This window comes from Mya arenaria, chromosome 12 (assembly GCF_026914265.1).
Source record: "Mya arenaria isolate MELC-2E11 chromosome 12, ASM2691426v1".
Lineage (NCBI taxonomy): Eukaryota > Metazoa > Mollusca > Bivalvia > Myida > Myidae > Mya > Mya arenaria.
In genome coordinates, this window is record NC_069133.1 from 16,396,097 (window position 1) to 16,419,439 (window position 23,343).

At 34.3% G+C, this 23,343-nt stretch overlaps 1 protein-coding gene across 1 annotated transcript; it reads right to left on the minus strand.

Moving 5' to 3' along the window:
- Positions 1 to 664: 664 nt before the first annotated feature.
- Positions 665 to 22,299, minus strand: LOC128211139 (protein farnesyltransferase/geranylgeranyltransferase type-1 subunit alpha-like). Its single transcript, XM_052915581.1, has 7 exons — positions 22,123 to 22,299; positions 19,141 to 19,255; positions 6,349 to 6,453; positions 5,493 to 5,765; positions 4,864 to 4,926; positions 3,927 to 4,101; positions 665 to 3,256 (listed from the first exon to the last, which is right to left on the minus strand). Exons 1-7 carry the CDS (start codon positions 22,259 to 22,261, stop codon positions 3,134 to 3,136), a joined length of 993 nt encoding a protein of 330 aa, XP_052771541.1. The 5' UTR covers positions 22,262 to 22,299; the 3' UTR covers positions 665 to 3,133.
- Positions 22,300 to 23,343: the final 1,044 nt, after the last annotated feature.

Genomic DNA, 23,343 nt, shown 5'->3' on the forward strand with positions numbered 1-23,343 from the left:
CGTTGATGACAAATAACAACCATACTGGGACTCACATAAGTATGCGCTAAAGCTGGTTGACCAAGAAGCATAATTATTTTTTTTGTATGTTTAAGAATTACAGAATTTGTTTTTGTCATTGTGAACAGGTTTATTAAATTTCAGAATAACTCTGTCAGTGTTTGTTTTTGTGCCGAACGCCATACAAAACTTTAAACATTCTTTCCTCAATCAACATGTTTTCATATCAAGGCTGGTGTTATGGGCAATACACACGTTCTTTGGTTTATCCCAATTTATTTAAGATTGATTGTGAAGACAACTGAATCACACTCGAATTCATTTCTCACTGTGTTGTAATTGAGAGGCTTAATCAAACAGAATTATGACAAAATATACTTATTTGCCAAAAATGGTTGTCAGGTTAACGCTGTGGTTAGTGCACTCTCTTCTCACCATGGCAAACCAGGTTCAATCTCGGCCTGGGTGCATGCAAGTTTGGTCAGTGGTCGCCAAACTGGACAAGTGGGTTTGCATCGGGTTCCCCAGTTTCCCCACCAACACAAGACCACACTCTCTTTCAACATCGTGCCAACGAAAGTGACTAAACATGTAGAAGTTAATATAACTTAATTCATTATAGTTGTAAAAATCAGGAAAGTTTAAACTAAAATGACAGAAGACAAACTTCTCAAACTTTATTGAAAAGCAGTTCAACAAGCATTAAAAAAGAATATCCATCTTGTGTACATCAATGACTTTTACATATTATTGTCCAATATGTCCCCCGTCTGGACATTGCCAATGAGTATCACTACCATGATTGCTGGAAAAACACCTACATATAAACTAACTTACAAAAGTAGAAATGCCCTAATAGAATTGAGAATATTAAAAACATTTTCTACAATATCAATCTAATCTGTTGTTTTAACATGATAAATATTGCCTAAATGTGATGTCCCCAAAATGCAATTTATCAAAAACAATTTCTTCAATATTGATCTTATTTTGTTGTTTTACCATCATAAATATTGCATAAAAAATGATGTCCCTAAAATGCAAATTTTCTAAGCTGTGTATGAAGAGAAAACCAATACATATAGGGGATCATAATATAAACACTCCTCACTATGAGAAAATCAAGAAATTTACAAAAAATGTAAAGGAAATTTAAGAAAACAACAAAAAAATGAAAACTTAACATTTTGAGAGTTTTTACCCCAAATTAAAGAAACTTTTTCTTTATAGCTGCCCCCTCATTCAACTTATTTGTAGAGTACTGTAAAAGACTTGAAGACTTCAATTTTACTATAACAGTGATTCAGTTTCTTCGCACACCAAGTCTTATCTTATCAATATTCTGCATTAAAGCTGCACTCTCACAGATATACCACTTAATTAAAATTTGAACTTAAATATATAAATATGCGATCTAATTTTTTTACAGCCGTCTTATATAACTGGTTTCCATGGATTTTCGCAAAAATTGGCTCGTTCCAGGACAAAAAATATTAATAGTTGTCAAAATGTTCAATCTGTGAGAGTGCAGCTTTAAAACAGATTTGGGAATCATTCACTTTCTTGCAGATTCATTATCAGTTGTTGAAATTAGCAGAAGCCGCAACCACTGCAGTGGTTGAGTACTTTTTGGGTTTGATAAAGGTCTAAATGTTATAAAACAGGGCTTGTTCAGCTCATTCATCCAAAAGTCTCATATTGATGACTGTATAATTACCATAATTATGATTTTAGAACTACTTTTGTCAGAACTACTTTTGTCATTTATATCAACCATATTGCATAATTTATTTCAAACATTGGTTGTTATCAAAGTGAACTGAACACCAAGTTTTATCATGAGTCCATGTCTTTAACAGTACCTTTACAGTAATATTTACCATCTCTTTTGAGTAAATTCAGAATCACCACCGTGTCAATTAAGAATCCCTATCAAGTCATACAAACAGTTAAGCTTTTTAAGCTTACATTATTACGAGTATTCAAATAAATAGAGAATGAGATGAATGTATAAGCAACTCTATATGGAAGGCCTGGATAAAGTCAAACTAACAAAGCCAATCTCTACCATTCTTTGGAATTAAGCCATTTAAGTATTTGACCCACAAGTATGTGACATTTAGAAAAAAAAATGCGGTCCCTAGGCATTTAAAATTAAACATTAAGGATAATGGACCTATCAGAGATCTTGTTTATTTGTTGGCCTGATACCTTAAGCATTAACTTTATAATTAAGAACATTAATTTCAGAGTCCATATTCAATATAATTCTTATCCTTTTCCTTAGACATGCCTCAATGATTCCATTCAGTCTATTAATCAATTATTTTTTAAATCCAATCAAAACCCTAAGTTTCTACTCTTAAATTGAAGTTTAGGCTAAGTTGGATATGGTCTCAGATTTATCAAAATGTGAGCAATTTTTATGGTTCTTGATGATTAATTTTGATGATCAAACTTGTTTCTAAAAACTATACAAGCAGACTTACATGTATTAAATGTGTGTACTCATAATTGAATGTTTAGAGTTAACGTCGTCATAGAAACTAGACTGTGACCTATAAATAAACGTCAAGAAAGCACTGTGTTACAATACAAATAAATGAATACAGTCGGTTCACATAACACAACACCCTGCCACCCACTTTAGTGTAAAATTGTCTTCTCGCTTCTGGTATAAATAAATATGTACAGTGAAATGTTAAATAATGATTTTTATCAAATTTGTTAATTCATTCGCTAAAAAAAGGCTGCGTATATATTTTTTTTTTAAATAGATCTCAAATTTTGTACAAAAAAAGAATTATAATTGTGTGTTATAATAAAAAATTTTAGTAAGATAAACATAATGATTTTGAAGTTCCAAAATTGTTGCAAAAAAGTCGTTCAAAATATTTTACAATGCATTAATTTAAAATACAGTTATTTTCTGTTACCTATGCTACAGTTCTAAATAGAACGAGTTCAGTAAAATGCAACGAATAATAATATATACACTCCACTGAAATACTCTTTCCCCTGACGAGATAACTTGGAATCTTCCACATCTAAAATAGTATAGTCTTTCCCTATCAAGTGGACTAGTCCATTCCCTTCATGGGTATATCACACTAGGGTGGCAGGTAGGTCCAGGTTATGAGACCTCTTGTTCCACTGTGTTCGTTTGTGAGCCGTAGCGCGATGTCAACGATCGTGCCACGTAGTTCCAGTATTCACCGCGGATCTGATCATACTCGTCTGCCAGAGCATTACATAGCTGAAAGTATAACAATGACTCATTGACACAAACCGTTATTCAAAGATAGAGAAGTACCTTGGAGCAAACATCAATGTTTTCTGTTGTTATTAAATTCAAAGGGGAGGGGGGCATTATTCATCAATAACTGCCACCAGAGCTACTGGCCTTTGTGCCTTTTGTCTTCAGGTGTTTTTTAAAACCTACACATAATTTCAACAAATGACATGTTTTCAGCTATGATATTTTAACCATGAGAATTCAAGTACTTAGCAACCACAGGCAAATACTAGCAGATATACTATACAGTAAAATGCATACATGTCCTTATAACATTTTCTCATTTAAAACCACTGCTACAGACATAATAGCTTAACAAGAGCACCGCGGAGTGGGTGCCAACGCTCGTCTGAGTTATGAGGTAAGGTTAAAGTTTTTGGACGACGACGACGACGCAGACGCAGACGCAGACGACGACGCCAAGGCTATCACAATAACTCGACTTTTTTTCTTCGAAAAACAGACGAGCTAAAAATACAGTTTTTATCTTTTATCACAAAAGAAAATCTCTACCAATTTTGCATTGAATTTGCCAATGAAACTTACAATAATACATAAATTATTTAATATAACAAAGCGAAATATAAATCCCTAGCAAAGAATATAAAATTTAACAAATTAAGCCACGCACCTGTTCCGCTTTCTTCAGTGTAGCGGCACGATCGTCACTCTCTTGTTCCAACATCTCTTCGTACGTGTCAATCATGTAGGCCATCAGGTATGGGGAGCGATATCGGTCCTCGTAAAGCTGCTGACAGAACGCCAACACTGACGGGTAGTTCTGTAGCTGACGATCTAACAGCACACTGTAACAGATGGCAGCATTGCAAATGAAAACCTTTTTTTGGCAAATTTAAAGCTGCATGAATGCTTATCATGCCTAAAAGCATCCATCCTTGGCCTCGATATTATTGAGATTATTGGCTTACTTAAATGTAAGGCAAACAAAAAACGCCATTTTGGCTAGAAGCAAATTATGTAACCCATTTCTAATAAGAAAAAGTTAAGCTTAATTTGTTCAATTCCTAGTTTTCAAGTCAAAGCAGGCAGAAATAGGCCTTAATATCGTAGATATGACTTAATCGGGAAACATAACATCTTAGTTTCCTGTGAAATTACAGCACCCACGTAAAGTGTGTTTTAAGTTCATTGATACTTACATAGAATTTTATATTTCATTTTTGTGTAAAAAATATTTGATATGAAGCTAAACACTGAGTTAAGGAAAATAAATTACATAAGGTCAATTTCTGCCCACAAAGGCTCAATATTATTGTGTTTATGTGAAAAGAAATGTTGGTTTAAGTGAAGGCAAAACCTGGTTTTGGTTGAAATATGCAATTGCTCCTATTGCAACAACAAACAGGCATGCTCTTTAAAAGGGGCTAAGGTTTTGAGGGCAAAGGTCAAGAGAGATGTAGCCCTTGATAAAATTAGTGTGAGCTACGTCAATCTTGCTCCAAGCCCTTGACTGGGTATCAAATTTTGCGTGCCTTGTACAGGCAGGCAGTAAATGGGTTAGACAAAATTTAAAAAGGTCATGGGAGGACATTGATGGTTAACTATACCCTTTCAGGTAATTCCAAGCACTCTCATTGTTGGGAGCTTTCTTTATGTAATCCTGAGTGAATCTGAAAATAACAACTTTGTTATCGCACAAAATGTATACAAACACCTAACAATGAAAACAATTACTTCTGAAGGTTTAAAGGCGCACAATATAGGCTGAAGCAAAAAAAATAAAATTATTTCAAAGCATTTATGTGTTAAACATTTGACTTTAATGATCAAAACAAAAACTTCATTTCATTTAGGTACAGATAAAAAGATCAAGCAATTTTGTGGCGCTTTTTTTTAACTGGGGAATTTGTGGCTACGTAGCTATTAATTAAAAAAATACTTTATAAAGGTTTTATCATATGCTTTTTGTTAGATGTTTAAATTATTAATGTCAAATGAGATGATAATGCATAAAAAAAATTAAAAAATGCATCAACCTTTTTTGTGCTCCTTTAAGCTTGATGCTGACTGATATGAATTTATTCATCTATTACATAAACAATATATGAAAGCTTAACTTTTTATACCTACAAATTGTAACCAAACTAAATAAAGCAAATTTTAAACAAAAAAAACTAAAAAGATTGTCTTTCTTTAACTTATGACAAAAAGATTATGAATCATTAAAATAACCAACCTAATCTCACGTTCGATGACATCATCGGTAAAACCCGTAGTATGGTTAACGACAAAGTATCTCTGGTTCCATGCAGAGTTATTCCTCAGATCGTCCCGCAGTAATTTCTCCACGTAACCTAGTTCATTATCCCACAGATCGAACTCACGGATGACCCATTGTCGGTGCTGCCACGCGTGGTAGTTTTTCGCATCATCTTGCAAGATGGACGCCGTGAAATCTAGTTCCCGACCCGGGTCCTGCAGGCGCTCAACGATCACTCTACGATGATGCCTAGTAAAAACAGACACATTTGTTAGAGTTTGAAGGTTTATTTTTATGTATAATTCAGAAACAAAGTTTAGTTATTAAACAAACTCATGTTATTTTCTCATAAATTATACACTGAAGGTTTTGCAAAGGTGAAACAAGATCACTGCAAGCTTATGCCATATTTCTCAATTGACCAAGGTGTATATTTTTACTCTTTTTTAAGTTATGGGACTGTGTTTAAAGTCTCTTATAAATATGCTGAGTTGTAACACTGCTGCTGCTGTAACAATACAATTGGTTAAGCGGTTTTGACAATACCTTGGCTTATTGGTGTTTTTACAAAAGAAAAAATAGGTACAACTTAAATATTATTAAAGCCAGAGTGGCCTTGCTGCACATGGGCAAATCGTATCTGGCAACAAGTGTACCAAGTTTCATTTGAATATCTGAACAGTTTTAGGGTTTATATGGCCAGGATAAAAGTTTTTGAGCAATGCTGTTTCGACCAAAAACAATGACAGCAAGGCTATGATAATACGTCTTCTCTTCAAAGCACAGACAAGCTAATAACAACTAAAATGCATAATGAAATAATAAGTATTACCAGACTTGATAGTTTTTAGGGTGTTTATTTATCACGTTTGTGATGTAGGTAAGCTCTTTGTGCAAGTCCTTGTTCATGGCTGCCAGACACTCCCGTCTGTAGTGCCTGAAATGTACAAACATCAGAAATGTAAAATCATCACAAATAATAATAATCTAGTTTAGACATTAAGTCCAACCAGGCTTATAAGTTTTATGGCTGCCAAACAATCGTGACTGAAACGTGTAACAAGCATGATAAATATAGTGTCATCACATGTAATTCTAATCCAGTTTACACATGAAGTCCAATCAGGCTTATCAGTTATATGGCTGCATTACACATGATCATGCTGGTTATTCCTGGAATGCGTAGCAAGCTTGACGAATGTAAGTTATCACAATTAATTCTAATCTCCAGTTTACCCATAAAGTCCTGCCAGACTTATAAAGGGCTGGAAGTCACTCACACTATGGTGCCCGAAAGTAGAATAATTATAATTAGGTATTTGAAATCCTTATAGAATCAAGCACTTTTCATCCCAGTCCCTAGGGCATACCATGTTCTCTGCTCAAGAAAACTAACATGCAACTTGATTGGTTCTTAATGAAATTACGGTTAAGACAATCAACTCATTCATTATTCTAGAAAAAGCAATGGTTTCGCAACCAAAGAAGGAACTAACACAATTAAGAAAAATACCATACTCAAGGGAGGTTACATACAATACTATCAAAATACCCAAATCATATAGAGTTGCTTCCCATACATAAAAACTGCTTAACAACTGCAAACAATGTCAGTGTTTATAATCATAATACATAATATCTGGCAGGTTATCAAACCTATATAATACGAGCAGTGGGAGACAGTTCACACATTCTTAATGTCATAACTGGCAAGGATCTCCCGTAATCAGGTATTGTTGGGTGGCTCAATTTTTGGGCCAAAATTCTTTAGGGAAGTCTGTTTCACAATGTAAACACACAAATCATGAACATGTAAACTAATTGGAAAAAATGATAATGTACAAAACAAGAGAGAGAATGCCAACATTTCTTGATTTTTTTCTGACAAAACATGGGGCATAACTTAATAATTAATAAAGACGGAGTTATGTGCCATGCTAAACATGTGCATAATGGTTCTAGCAAGATGTGTACCAAGATTCAACAAGAGTGCTGCAAAGTGAACTCTAATGCTCATCTGTTTTTTTGGGGGGGTTTTGTTGTTTTTTTGGGGGGGTTTTTTGGGGGGGGGGGGTTGAGGGGGGGTCAGTCAAAGAAGGGGCATTACTCCATGATAATTAAAGCCAGAGTAATGGGACTTGCTGGACTAGTTCAAATTGGCTCAACCCTTATAACATTTTGTCCATTGTTGCAATCAAATATATTGAATAATGCTCGAGTTATTCCCAAGGCATACGCCACCAACAAAGACACTAAGGACAATAAATGTAATTTTCTGCGTTTGAATGCAGTGAATCAGACGAAAATTTATTTCTCTTGGTTACTTATTCGCCAGTAGGTGGCAAATAATTGAACAAGTTTTTCTTGCACACTAGCCTCATATTTCATTCAGCCTTGGGTCTTGTAGGCGGCAACAACCTTATTTAACTTTTACGAACGAAAACTTCGAATTTAAGGGCTATTATTTAGCATTAAGTTGATATTTATAATTTAATATGAATAATAATCTTGCAGTATCGCTTTTGTATATATAGTTATATGATTTCATGTCCATATATTGGATTGTCTAACAAGAGTTGAACTGAATGTGTATATGTTTTGAAGTATGAAATGGATGCTATTTATGCAAGGTATATCTATAATCAAAGTTAGTAGGTCTTTGTTCCCATCGGCTTACACCAAAAAGTACATTTATTTGTTTATTCAATGGTCAATGTTAGTCCTGCTGGAATATGAGTTTATATTAACCCTTTGCATGCTGGGTAAATTGTCGTCTGCTCAAAAATGTTGTCTGGTTTATTCTAAATTTCTTTCAATTTACTTAAAACTTTTGGCATATATTGACTGAGTGGCAAACAGCTTGGAACCTGACCAAGCGCCGAGTTACTCGGCGTCTGGTCTGGTTCCAAGCTGTTTGCAAAGCCTTTAAAATCGCCATCAGCAGCCTAAGGGTTAAGGAAACCACTTTTTTCTTTGACAAGCTGAACGTCCCAAAACCATTGCACACCAAAACATCAATACTGAGTCGGCCAAGTTTCTCTTGGTTCCTTCAAACATTTTATAATGCTATGTCCTTGGCACAAATCTCATAAGATTTCAATGCAAACATTATGTAAAATTATAAACAATCTGCTTCTAAATATTTACGTGCATGTAAATAAATCAATCCATTTATAGAACCATACAGAAACGTTCAAATGATTTATTATGTCTGGAGCAATGAAAGAAAACACTATTGATAGGATTAATTCTGTATTAACAACAAATTCAAAAGAATTTTTGAAACTGATTTTAGCCTTCAACTGGAAAACCTGCTGATCTGAATTTAAATCATTCTTGTTTGTATATAAGATTTGGGTTTCATTGCTTGTGTACACGGAGTATCAAAGCAAATGCATGACGTCAATTCATTAGCTTAATGTAATCTTGTGATATGCTTAAATTGTGTCAAAGCCAAATATCTTTTTATTTGAAAATCAAAACATTGAAATCTTCACAATCAAACATTTGCAAACATAAATTGTAACATGAATCGAAACCTGAATCTCTTGATAAGTATAAAAAGTCAGCCTATGTAACATGATTCGAATCCTCTATCTACTTGAATCATTGATCACCAAATGCCATATCCCTCACGAGCAGTTAACGATTTGACACCATTTTGTAACAATAGTCTATCTAATGAGGTATCTTCAACTCAGATGGCATTTGGATGACTTCCATTAACCTTGACACACCATGGTAATTGCCTGTCAACTTGAAGGATATACCAGTGTATTTTCTCTTTCCCCCTTCTGTAAATGGGGACAGAGAACTGTTAAATTTTGTGAAAAAGCAACACTAAATTGAGAACAAGAGCTGCCGCAGTAAGTGACAGATGCACCCATAAGTTCCATCAAGTTTAAGGGTTTTAGCTTATAAATGATAATGTTCTGGAAGGGTGCTGTACCCTTTCCATTTTCAGTAGCACCCTTCAGCCCTCATGGAGACCAGCATGGGCACCCTTCTGCCTTCATAGATTTAAATGCTTAAGATTGTCAATTTCAATACATTTTTCTGTCAAATTCATAATGTTCAAGTTCTTATGCTAAAATTTGCCCTTTTTCAGTAAGCACCATGTCCACTTTTCCAATACTGACTAAACCGTAAGTTTAATGGATTATGCAATTATTAATATGCCTACAATCAGGAAGAGCTAACAAAAACTGTAAGCATATGACAGACCCTATGATGGTTGACTTCAAGTGCCGGTGAGTAATGAAGAAAAACATACAGACCCTGATCTTGCATGTGACACATACAACAAGTTTTGTGAATGGTTTAGGAGGTTACAGGGCCTGCGCATGCCACATGTCCCCTTTATATACCGGTATCAAAGACATGTGTAAAGTTATTGTAAAATCCCACTGTGGCAAAATAAATTCACATAAAAAGAACAGTGAAAGGACAGTGGGACACATGAACAGATGTTGAGAGTTATTGTAAAATCATGCAGTCCATGACAAAGCAACAGTGGGTGAACAAAAAAATGAACATTCCTACACACGCACAGACGGTGCGATTCTTATATGTCAAGAATCAGGGGTATAAAAAAGTCAGATTTTTAAAGCGTTGATAGTAAAAGAAAGAGCAAGAATATTCAAAGCATATTATAACAATTTGCTTATAATATGACAAATATGCTTAATCATTTAAGTTCCATTTTTCTGACATCCTTTATGCTGATTTGACAAACGTTCAAGTTTCCTGATTTGAAACCAAAGGAGTTGAGAATGTGACTGTTTTTGGATTTTACCTCAGAAGTGGAGATCAGGACAACTATAGCACAAGACCAATATTTATTTAGTTAAAAAACAACAGTATTAATCTTATCAATAGTGTTTTCTTTCATTGACCCAGACATAATAAATTATTTGATCTGTTATGTATGGTTCTATAAATGGATTGATTATTTACATCAGGGTTCATCCTAGGCTGAAATTTTCCAATCATTTAAGAACTTAAAGCTGCACTCTCACAGATTTACCGTTTTGAAAACTTTTTTATTTTTTATCTTAGAATGAGAAATGTTTGCGTAAATATCTGCAAACCAATGATATCAGATTGCTGACAAAAGATCAGATTGCAGATTTTCATATTTCCTTTAATTATTGTTTGATGGCTAAAAGCGCTACTAACGGATAAAGAACTAGATATTTCACCAACAAACACTTTCATGAAGTTTGGTGGAAATTGGATGAGAAATGTTCAAGTTAGAGAGCGGACAACATTGTGGAGCCGCCCGCCCGCCCGCCGCCCGCCCGCCATGGGTGTTCCCATAGTACGGCCATCGTAAGATGGGCGTATAAAAATGCATAAAACATCATATTTGAACTTAATATGAACATCTGCGATCCGATCTTTTGTCAGCAGTCTTATATCACTTGTGTTCCTGCACTTTCGTATAAATTAGCTTGATCCAAGACCAAAAATAAAAACAGTCAAAAACGTTTATTCTGTGAGAGTGCAGCTTTAGAAACTTCAATGAAAAGAGAAAAAAAAATATTTTCACATTAAAACTTCTTAATTGGCCATGAAAAGATAAGAAATTGATTTTATGAGCCTGTAAATTTGATATGATTAAATCCACAGGTCAAGGGGTCAGCAGAATGTCAACCCACTTTAAAAGCAATTTATTATGTCTTTCACCAAGAGTTACAATATAATACTATTCACATTCATAGTAAACAAACACAGGTTTTACATATATTGGCCTACTGACCATAACATGTAAAGCAGAACTTGATTGCTCCTTAACAAATCATAACAAAAATCCTTACTGTATAAATAACCCCCAGATAATACCATGATTGTTTGTCATAATTAATCCAAGACCTAAGTCATTACTGAACTAGCATAAGAATAATAGCATTAGAATGTAGGTATTACAGCAATCCAATCAGCTTTTGATCAAAGATCTAGGCAGATTAAATCAATTGCATTGTGGCCATTACCTGATGATTTAACAAGAGTTGTCACTGTAATTGACAATGCCCCCCAAGTGCCAGACAGATCACTGGAATATGTCTACATACAGAAAGAGCTAACATAAACTATAAGCAAATATGGTGCATGCCCTAGATGCGTCAGATAAATGGGATATGCCTACATTCAGGAAGAGCTAACATAAACTATAAGCATATATGGTGCATGCCCTGGATGCGTCAGACAGATCAATGGGATATGCCTACATTCAGGAAGGGTTAACATGAACTATAGGCATATATGGTGCATGCCCTAGATGCGTCAGAAAGATCAATGGGATATGCCAACATTCAGGAAGGGTTAACATAAGATATTTGTAAATATGCAGGACTCCATGAACCTCCTTGATCTTCTGATGTGGGTCTTGCATGCAACACGCTATCTTCGAGTGCCAAGAATCGGTACCAAGTCTATTACAAAATAACAAAATTATAGCCCAGACACAAAAACAAAACAACGGATGGGCAGATACACAGACGCATGGATGGACGGATGGTGCAATATTATTAAGCCCACCTTTGAAGCTAAAGAAAACCAGTACTCTTGTCAAAATGACATAATACATCATTGCTGAACTAATTTATTTCTGAATATTATATGCATCTAATAAGGTTCACACTTAAAGTTGGATGACAAAACATTCTGTGACTCAGATGTTTGCATGCAATAATAATGTAGAAAATGCCTTTTGAAGCAAGAAAGGAGACAATAAGACAATTAAACTAATGGAAGTGTCTGAAACAATTCAATTGCTATCATTCACAGACTCCCAATGCAAACAAATGTATTCAATGACAATCAGGTTATTCATCTGAAAAAAGAGGCTCGATTACACAACTTCATAAGATGGTCAGTGAAACAAAATCTTCAATATAATGTATAACTCACAATGCATATTTATGTTTTCTTGTCACACCAATACATAAACTAGAGTGCTGCAAACTGAACGCCTATGCCCATCTGTTTTTCAGTTGTTTCTTTCAGTTGTGGAAGGGGCATAACTCAATAATAATTAAAGCCAGAGTAATGGGCCTTGCTTAACATGTGCAAATTGTCTCTGGCAACATATGCACCATATTTCATTCAAAAATCTTGAGTATTCATTTAGTAATGGCCAAATTTAACGTTTTTAGCACTCCGACAACACCAACAGCGATCACTTGGACTTTATTCTTCGAAAACAGACAGCTAAGTGTATATCTGACCTTGAACATGAAATATGATAAATGGTACAACAAATATCACATATAATATTTATGACATCCTAATAACATTTCTTTCCTTGTTGCTTGTCACTGCTTTTCATTTTCTTGTCAAAATACTGTTAATATGTCAAATGCCTACTAGTTACTAAGACTGATATATAGCCTGTCTTAAAGCTGCACAGATTGAACATTTTGAAAACTTTTTAATTTTTTGTCTTGGAACAAGCCAATTTTTGTGAAAATCCATGGAAATCAGTTATATAAGAATACTGACAAAAAAATTAGATCATCGATTTCTATATTTAAGTTCAAAAATTGACTCGTTTCAAGACAAGAAATAAAAAAAAAATTGTCAAACGTTCAATCTGTGAGAGTGCAACTTTACGCTGAAAAGATGTCGCATTTTAATATCCTGTTCAACTTCAGTTCTGTTCACCTGTTATATTAATATTGATATATAAATGCAATTGCAATGTGAATAGGATAGATCCTACTTTCAACTATATTGACATCAGAATTATTGCAAAAACATCAGCTCAAGTAACTGTTGATAACACCAAAAAAACACACCATAAAATCACATCAATTGGGATTTAAAAGATTGCATTAATGTTTTATATTATACCTACAATCAGATTTATGTTTATTCGAATAAATTTCATCACAAAAACTGAAGAACAAGCTAATACCACTTTGCCAAAGCTGTACAGGTATTTCGCAACAAGTATTACTGCGATTTCAAAATGTACTGCAAAATACTACGCCGAAACCATCAGGCCTAAAAAAAAAAAAATTGTTTGGTTAGGGTTACATCCTTTTCAAAAATAGGTAGGGTAGGTAGGCTTTTTATTTATTTTTTTTATTAGGTTTTATAGGGTTTATATAAGAATGTCATTTTCATCATTGGAGAATGGTGTTAAAGTTATCTTCTGTATAAGCATTTAAGGTTTTAAACTACATATTGAAAAGCAATTAAAAAAAAGTTTAGTTTTTCATTTTGTTTTTCAAACTGACTATAAAAATGGTAGGGTCGGCGCCTATTCCATAGGTGGGTCGGGTAACCCGAACCAAATGTATTTTTTTTTTAGGCCTCAGCCATCATTCGGTCATACAATGTACAACAAAACTCATAAAGACGCAGTTATGTTAAGCCCAAAATAACCACATCATCCCCAAAATAGTATGATGCAGCTATTGATGCAGCTATTAATATTCAAGATGGTAATAAAAAAAGATGATAAGGAAATACAGAAGTTAACATGACATGGTGCAAACATTGTTACAGTCGCAAAGTCGGCCAGTGGATTGTGGGACATAATTTATGGTTATAATTAGTGAACTCATGGTTTTCACATTAGTGAAATTATGCAGTTATAACTTTGAATTACTGTGGAAATAATGCTATCTTCAGTATTCAGTGGGACCAAGTTTTGTAAAGATTGATCCATATATAGGTTTGAGAGCTTAGTGTTGATTTGGTAATGTTTGACCAAGTTTAGTAAAGACTGAACCATGTGTTAGTTAGAGAGCTTAGTATTGATTTGGTAATGTTTGACCAAGTTTGGTAAAGATTGAACCATGTCTTAGTTATAGAGAGCTAAGTATTGATTTGGTAAAGTTTGACCAAGTTTAGTAAAGATTGAACCAAGGCTAAGTGTTGATTTAGTAATGTATGACAAAGGCCATGGCATCACTCTGTCTAGCTTAAAACTGTCTGACAAGCTCTATCACTGTCACTGTCTGATAAGCTCTACCACTGTCTGACAAGCTCTATCACTGTCACTGACGGACATGCTCTACCACTGTCTGACAAGCTCTATCACTGTCACTGACGGACATGCTCTACCACTGTCTGACAAGCTCTATCACTGTCACTGACGGACATGCTCTACCACTGTCTGACAAGCTCTATCACTGTCACTGACGGACATGATCTACAACTGTCTGACAAGCTCTACCAATGTCTGACAAGCTCTATCACTGTCACTGACGGACATGCTCTACAACTGTCTGACAAGCTCTACCACTATCTGACAAGCTCTATCACTGTCACTGACGGACATGCTCTACAACTGTCTGACAAGCTCTACAACTGTCTGACAAGCTCTACCACTGTCTGACAAGCTCTACCAATGTCTGACAAGCTCTAAGAAAGTGTTTGGTCAATAATTAAATAAATAAGAAGAAATAATAATTAAAGCCAGAAGAAATAATAATTAAAGCCAGAGAATAGGGCCCTCCTTGAACAAAATTGTCTCTGGCAATATGTGAACAAATTCCATTTCAAAGTTTTGGCCTTGGTTGGAGTGGCAAGAGTGATAATGTTAGTTATAAAACTTCATTGTCCAAGATATCATGCTTTAAAATTGTTATCATTAGTTTTGATGTTGTAATCAGCAACTTAAACTGGGGAAGAAACTGTCAAATTTGACAAATTTTGAGAATTCAATGTCAAAACTCTTGACTGACTTCCGCTAGCAATCAATCTTTCAAGAGATATAGGATGCCAAAAATGTGTCCTAACAAATAACAGGTGTTATATAATGCACCAGTCAATTGTAACCGCCGCCCTCCCAGGTCTGGGAAATAGCAGGGACTTTGACTTTCGGTCCAGCAAAGCCCGGGTAAAATCCCCGCACTGCGGAGATGAACCGCTGGTAAAATCCCCGCCAAATGCCCCCGCACCCTAGGGATCCTACGTAAGGCACATTCCCTGCTATATTTGTAGCAAAGACAAAACCACTGCATTCACCTGGCACTGCGGGGCCACCTAAAAGGTAAAAACACGGCCCATTTCCCCAGCTATCCCCGGTATACCCCAAGACCTGGGGGGGCCGTGGTTACAATTGACTGGTGAAGAAGATACTTATGTAACAATGTGTTATCTTCATGAAATAAAGTTTATTATTATTATTATTATTATTATTATTATTATTATTATTATATTTTAAAAGCATTCTGATCAATTGGAATTCCCAAATTTTAGTAAAAATGATGGATATTTCTTAATGAGAAAAGCCCCTGTCCATTTTCCAAATGTGGAAAAAAACAATTGTTAAACAACAACAATTGTTTATGAAGATAAACTGTTTACACTGTCTCAATCAAGGAAAGTTGAAAAAGCAGAGCAGGAAATATTGCTAACATTCTACCAACAAACACATGTGCTTCCTATCGACCTATTCTTCCCAAGTATATTGGTAATTCCTACACACACCCACGCTGGGACTTGATGTCAATACCATCACACAAACTGGGTAATTATGATCATAACAACAGGTAATAACAGAGGCATAGCAACTAATAGATGCACTTACATGTATTATTGTATAATAAGAATAATAATAATATGCCCTATATATCTCTGCCAACATTTCGTCAGTCATTTTGGCACTTTTCTAAGACACTTATACTGGAATTGACAATCTTGAGAATACTAGACTAGTTATTGTGAAATGCACAATAATACAAAGTACCACATTCTGTATGAACAGAAAGTCACTTTGACTTTGAACATGTAAAAAGTGGATGCTGTTAATTATTTTGTTGCATATTGCAGTGGTTGTAATTAACACAAGCCTACACTGGTAAAATGTCTTCCGGGCTTGCTCAAATTCTGAATTTATATAGCAGGGCTTGTTAAAAAAAATTGATGCCATTAAGCATATAAGTATAAGAATTCAGGCCTGTTCATCCAAAAGTTTTAATTTCAATGGTGTAAGATCGAAAAAAAGAAAAAGGATTTAATGGGGACCATACATGTTAATGACCAAACGGCAGTATAAGACGAAGTTCATATGCTATTGTTGAAGGCACATCCAAATCTTATCATTTCTTATAATAAGCACAATGGCCATTAAAGCTGCACTCTCACAGATTGACAGTTTTGACAAAAAAAAAAAAATTGCCTTGGAATGAACCAATCTTTGCGTTAATATCTGGAAACTAGTGATATAGGACTGGTGACACTGAATGCCGTTTTTGATATTTTATATTAGGTCAAAAATTGATGTTTTATGCATTTTTTTTAAATTGTTAGTAACGCTTTTAGCCATAAAACATTAATTTTCGAAGGGAAAAATGAAAATCGTTTCTTTTGTCAGCAGTCTTTTATCACTGGTTTGCAGATACTTAAGCAAAAATTTGCTCATTTCAAGAAAAAAAAAAGAAAATAAGTAAAAACGGTAAATCTGACTGGCTGTAAAATCACCGCCCTCAAATATATCATGAGTGACCTATATGAAAAATTAAAGATGTCACCACTTTAACCTTCTATAACCTTGTCAACTTGTCCAAACATCAGGAAATGAGTATTTGTTTCATTGTAATTTAAGTTCCTCATATACTGAATATATATAGATAGAGAAAGACAGTTAATTAAACTATAACATTATTATGTCCGTCCAGTATTGAGTTTACTTCATGGTAAATTACACAGCTTAAAAGGTGAACTGCATGGCACATTATAATATAAGAGGATTATAATAAAGATTTTAAGCTTCTTTGCTTAGCAAAACTGAAACAGACAATGGTATTCCGGTTAGCGCACTCACTTCTCACCAAGGCTACGCCGGGTTTGATTCCTGGCCTTGGCGCATGTGAGTTAAGTTTGTTGTCACCAAGCCGGACAAGTGGGTTGCCTCTGGGTAATCCAGTTTCCCCCCACAACACAAGACCACACTCCAGCGTAACATTGTGTCAATGAGAGTGATTAAAATAATGTTGAAAAAACTTGATTCACAATCGTTGTAAAATAAATAAGTTAAAATTAAACTAAGTGCAAATAAAATCCCCATCTATTTCTCATTATTCATTCAAACACAAATGTTCTGCAGTTGTTCAGTACAATTAGTACTAAGGAAACACTTAAGGGTTAATTTTATGCACATTTGGAGCTGAAATTCAGCCCTATTTCCAAATGCTAAAACATATACCTTTTCCCCAAAAGTGAAACTTTTCCTAATTCTTTTATTTTTTCTCTCTTGTTTAAAGCATTTTTGTTTAATATTTCTAAGCAAGATTGGAATTCCAAATTTTAGTCAAAATGACATATTTTTCCCAATCAGAAGGGTCCTAGCCCCATTGCCAAACTGGTGGAAAAAAAATGCATTAAATTGCTTATAAAATAAAAATGATTTGTTCAAACAAACAAAGCAGTAGGTCACAAAAAGATTCACACATTAGATCTTAAAGCTAATAGCTATACTATGTATTAAAGATGTCTTGATACCATCATTCATACTGTTTTGCCTCATTCAAAGGGTCACCAAACAAGGATATTGACCCATAACTTGTTTAGGTATAGTGATTTTGTTAATGGCCCTATCATTTACAGGTTTTGTGGTAAATGAAAAATTTGTCTCTAGAACAGTGAACTTGTGATGCTTTAATGAAATATTTGTCAATAACTTAACACTTTATATTTGTTAAAGGTCATTCGTATACCTTCACCAAAAATATATCATTTCAAGAGACACAGACTCATTTATAACCATTTTTTATGGTAAATGGATACTAAAAACCTTTTATCAGTTTAGTGTTTGAGATTATATTTTGTCCAATGGGATGGCCTCTGTTAAATCTACTGATTCTCCTGATTAAAATAAAAAATATATAAATCTACGGTATATTTAAAAAATACTGGCATCCCATTGGACAAAATATCATTTCAAACACTAAGCTGACTAAGTATGCAGACTGGGACACACTGGGTCCATTTATTTTCATAAATACATACTAATAAAATTTAACCATACAGACATCTTTTATTTGTCATTCAAAATGGCTTTTAACAACATGCAACAATGTGACATCAAAGCAAATTTTCATTAGTTAAAGCGATACTCGTATTTTTAATCAATATAACAAACATACATTTCAAGTAATAAACCTTTAACTCCTTATTGAATAATGGATTAATGGAAAATATCATTTAATGATAGCAAGATTGTAACTGTCTATTTATAAGCTGAAAACACACAAATATTAAATGACTGGTAGGTCCGTAAAGATTTATGGCGATCAACAATCGTCTCATAAGGTAGAAATAATGTGTTTTCTGCACCTTTCTTTCAAATTAAACATGGTATCCTTCCCAAGAACCATTGTTTTCGATATTTATTCATCCTTTTTGGTAAAGTAAAACAATTATATTAATTGTGGTACTGTTTATTTGGGAGCAAGAGAGCATCTTAAACAAAATAATATATGATCATTTTCATGCTCTCCTTAGTACTTCATACACTATATTTCAGTCTATTACACAGTCTGTACGTAACCAAGACTCAAACATAGAAATTCAAGTTGGTAGTGATCTTTGGTGGATAACCATTATAATGAGCGGTTAAAATATTGTTGGGAATAAACATTGAAATATAAAGTCATGAAAGACGTACCAGACAGTGTAGTTGGCGGGATTAAGGGTGGCAGCGTCCCTTGTCAGCTCCAAGGCTCGATCACTGACCTCGTTTCTGGCCACCACTGCACGGAAGTAGTCATACACGTCCCGAACTGAAATACATGAAAATGGTTGTATATGTGTCCCACACTGAAATACTTGAAAATGGTTGAATATGCGTCCCGAACTGAAATACATGAAAATAGTTGAATATTTGTCCCGAACTGAAATACATGAAAATGGTTGTATATGTGTCTCGAACTGAAATAAATGAAAATAGTTGAATATGTGTCCAGAACTGAAATACATTAAAATGGTTGTATATGTGTCCCAAACTGAAATACATGAAAATGGTTGAATATGTGTCCCGAACTAAAATACATGAAAATGATTGAATATGTGTCCGGAACTGAAATACATGAAAATGGTTGAATATGTGTCCCGAACTGAAATACATGAAAATGGTTGTACATATATGTGTCCTGAACTAAAATACATGAAAATGGTTGTATATTTGTCACAAACTAACAATGTAACCAAAAACCCATGCAGGGTTTCTAACCCCCAAATCTTTGAGCTGTCAAAGAAACAGCGTGCTTGACAGTTCATTTGCATTTTAGTTTAAGGATTCAAAAGTTTGGAAAAAAATGCATGGATCACTGTAAACTTAGATAACAGGCAAAACCATAACCAAATTTTCAAAGTGGAATAATATACAGCCATCATTTGCATTAAATGCAAAATAGAGATATCTAACTTGTTAAATTAGGTGCGACGGATAGTCAAGAACTCTAACATGAAGTTTCAATGCAATACATGAAGTAGTTACTGAGATATTGTCATGTGTGCTTACATACAAAACCTTAAAGTCAAATAATAAAGGGGCGTAATTTGTATTGTATGCAAAAAAGAATTATTTAACTTTATTAATGAGGTAGATTGGATGACATGTGTACAAGGTCTCATTGCAATATATCAAGTAGTTGCTGAGATATAAACTTATGTGTTTTAAGTTTCAATGCAATACATGATGTGTTTGGTGAGATATTGATTAAGATGTGCTTTCATGCAAAACCTCAACATTTGGGGAAAAACATACTTTTAACCAAATATCAGCAATAAAAATTGGCAAAAAATCACCTACATGTATGGTATGAGTGCAGTTTGCTAATGTCAATATTTAGCATATAATAATAATGCAAAACAAACACAGGATGGTGCAATGCATAAATGTCAGATAAATTCCATTCTCAAAAAGTAACTTAGTACTGTACTAAACCCACACATGTTTGTACTTAATCAAATGCATGTAGTAAAACTATGGGTACTTAATCAAATATACAGTAAAACTACCTGTATATGTGTATAGGCCTGTTGTCAGGAATGTCAGGCTAATCAAATCTACATGCATCCCCTGTTTATTGCCCTAGTGTCTTAGCAGACTGCTGTCTGTGGCGGTCGAGGGGGTGGGGGGTGTTGGGGGGGGGGGTCACTTACGAAAAGCTCAAACTTGGCCCGTATGTTTTAACACACAATTCTGATTTGGATGAATAATTCTTTAAAATATCAATCACATCAAAGGATTTCTTCAAAGACAATCTATTCAAAGTATCAGTAGTGATTTTGTTTTGGCTTTCTGGGTAGATTTCTTATTTTAAGCATTGACAAGAGCGCCATGAAGTAAAATGCTAGCCCGGTTTCAGTAAGATATCTTCGTAATAAATAGTTATAATATAAGTTATCTTAGTCTTAAATAGTATTAATAATGAGTTCTAAGACCGTACAATTTTGTCAGAGATTTTTTAATATGAAAAATATGAAGTAGCAAAGTTGTAAAAAGTGTCATCCAATATGGTTTAGCTTGTTGAGAAAATGGGACGGGAACCTTAAATCTTCGCTCTGGGTACAATTCACAAGATGACTCAAGTATTTGCACTTCAGAAAATTGTCTCAATAGAATTACATGGAAAGTTATACATATTGCTAGTAGACATAACAAAACTGAAGTTTTGTCAACAAAATCTTACAACTTGAATATTATATAAAATATATTATTCAAACCAATAAAAACACTCTATTAAGTGTGAGGGGTGTTCAAATGCTTAAAAATGTAGTTTTATTCTTGTACAATAACTCGTAATCCATAACTATGCTTAAATTATGTGTAATCCATAACTATGCTTAAATTATGTGTAATCCATAACTATGCTTAAATTATGTGTAATCCATAACTATGCTTAAATTATGTGTTATGCTTAAATTATGTGTAATCCATAACTATGCTTAAATTATGTGTATGTTCGAAATTATTTAGTATTGTTGTTGCTTTAGGCCATATTATAAACGATAACAACTGAACACTTCTGAATGTATAATGGAACTTGAAAGAGAAAATTGGCAGAAAATAAACGAACGCAAATAATGAAGAAATGAAGAATACCCTAGAGTAGATGTTTACATTAGAATATAGCTTGTACTTGTAAATATATCATATATACATGTACCCAACATGCTAGAATCTAAATTACAGGCAGTTCATTTGAATGACTATTGAGCCAAGTATTTATGAACTAAGAAGTTTTAAAATTAAAAATCTGTCTTTCACCATTTTAACTATCATGTTGCTATTTACACAATACAAATGCCCTTGCCTTATTCAGAACAAGGTGAAATAACACTGGTTAATGATTGATAGAAACAATCACAGATTATTTTTTTACTTTGTTGTTATTTTGAGTTTAATTAAAAACAAACAAAATATATTCATCAAAAAATGGCTAGGACGAACTATTCATGTCATTCAGATTTTCAATAGTTGACACATTATCTTTAAACAGAACGCCACACAAATGGCTCAAACTCATATCCCTGGCATAATTCCCAAACAATAACAAACGGCATGACACATCGCGAAAATATATGACACAATTTCACCGGCAAAACTAAAAACATAATTTGTGCGCGTGACACGCCTACTCACATTTGTCCGAGTACGCGATCTGCACGACCGGATGTGGCCCGTCATCTTGGCTGACCGGCTCGACGTCGTTCCACTCGTCCCGCTCACAATACGGCGTCCAACTTTCCCGACTACTCTCGTCAGAGCTGGAGTCGGACATTTTTGTCGTTCAAAAGAAAGTGCCCGAAGAGTGTTCGATTCACAAGGCAGTGATGATGCAAGACAAGAAAGCAAACTCTTACTAGAAAAACCGCTGAAAATAAAATCTAATTATCTGCCTTTATTCGTTCAAGCTAGTATAGGTCCGGAATACCACCTATTATTTCAGACAGTCGCTATCGACACGGAATTTTGGTTTTTGAGCTGAACACGAAATTTAGACGACAGTTCCCAAGTACATGTACATGTATATCCCAGTTGTGTTGTATTATAGACTCCGAAACCATATCAACCAACGTGCCAATAGTAGTAGAATCCGGTGACCAGATTGAATACCAGTCGAAATTGAATACCTGTTGAAATTTCCTTTTGGCATTTATCAAATATCTTTTTTTTAAATATTCATTTTAATTCATGAAGTCATTTCCTTCCTTGTGTGGCTGTTTGATTCTGTTTTTTTTTTGTTCTCTCACATACTGTGGTATCATAAAACTGTCACTATCGCCTGTAGTCCCTTGAAAATTTCTCTATAAAAACATAAGTTTATTTTTTTAAATTCCGGGGGATGGATCGGAATTCTGGGGATTTCCCCCGCTGTGGGATATGGCATGTATGCCGAGATGGCTAGAGGCCGTTGCATTGTTTTTGGTGTGAACTTTGGGGATACTCCAATGCTATGTAACTATTAATATGGAGGAAAGTATGTTGTTAATTATTTACAATATGAACTAGATCAATTTAAGTTATCCATGTACACAATAATAATTTTAGTTTGTAGATAACAGAGGGTTGTTGATAAGTTCAGTCAAAAATGGCCCAGGTTCCTGCAAAATATCAACAATATCAGGCGCGTAGCTGCCTTTACGCCAAGACGCCCGGGCGTGCACATTATTTTCACGAGTTTACTTTTATTGAATAAATAAAAGTATTTTTTTTTTAATAATTTAAACGAAAAAAGTGTGTAATACTTAAAGTAAAACGGCACATCAGGTCAATTACACGCCACTCTGGGTGACCCGGTCGATAACTGTGTCATACTATGACGTCACAACTAGTATGTCATCCACTACATATGAAAGTGAC

Coding starts and splice junctions, on each gene's coding strand:
- LOC128211139 (XM_052915581.1), bottom strand. CDS start 22,261: ATGTCCGACTCCAGCTCTGACGAGAGTAGTCGGGAAAGTTGGACGCCG. Junction 4,927..5,492: donor GTCATCGAACGTGAGATTAG/GTTGGTTATTTT, acceptor TGTTATTTTCAG/ATTCACTCAGGATTACATAA. Junction 3,257..3,926: donor CACTGAAGAAAGCGGAACAG/GTGCGTGGCTTA, acceptor TTATACTTTCAG/CTATGTAATGCTCTGGCAGA.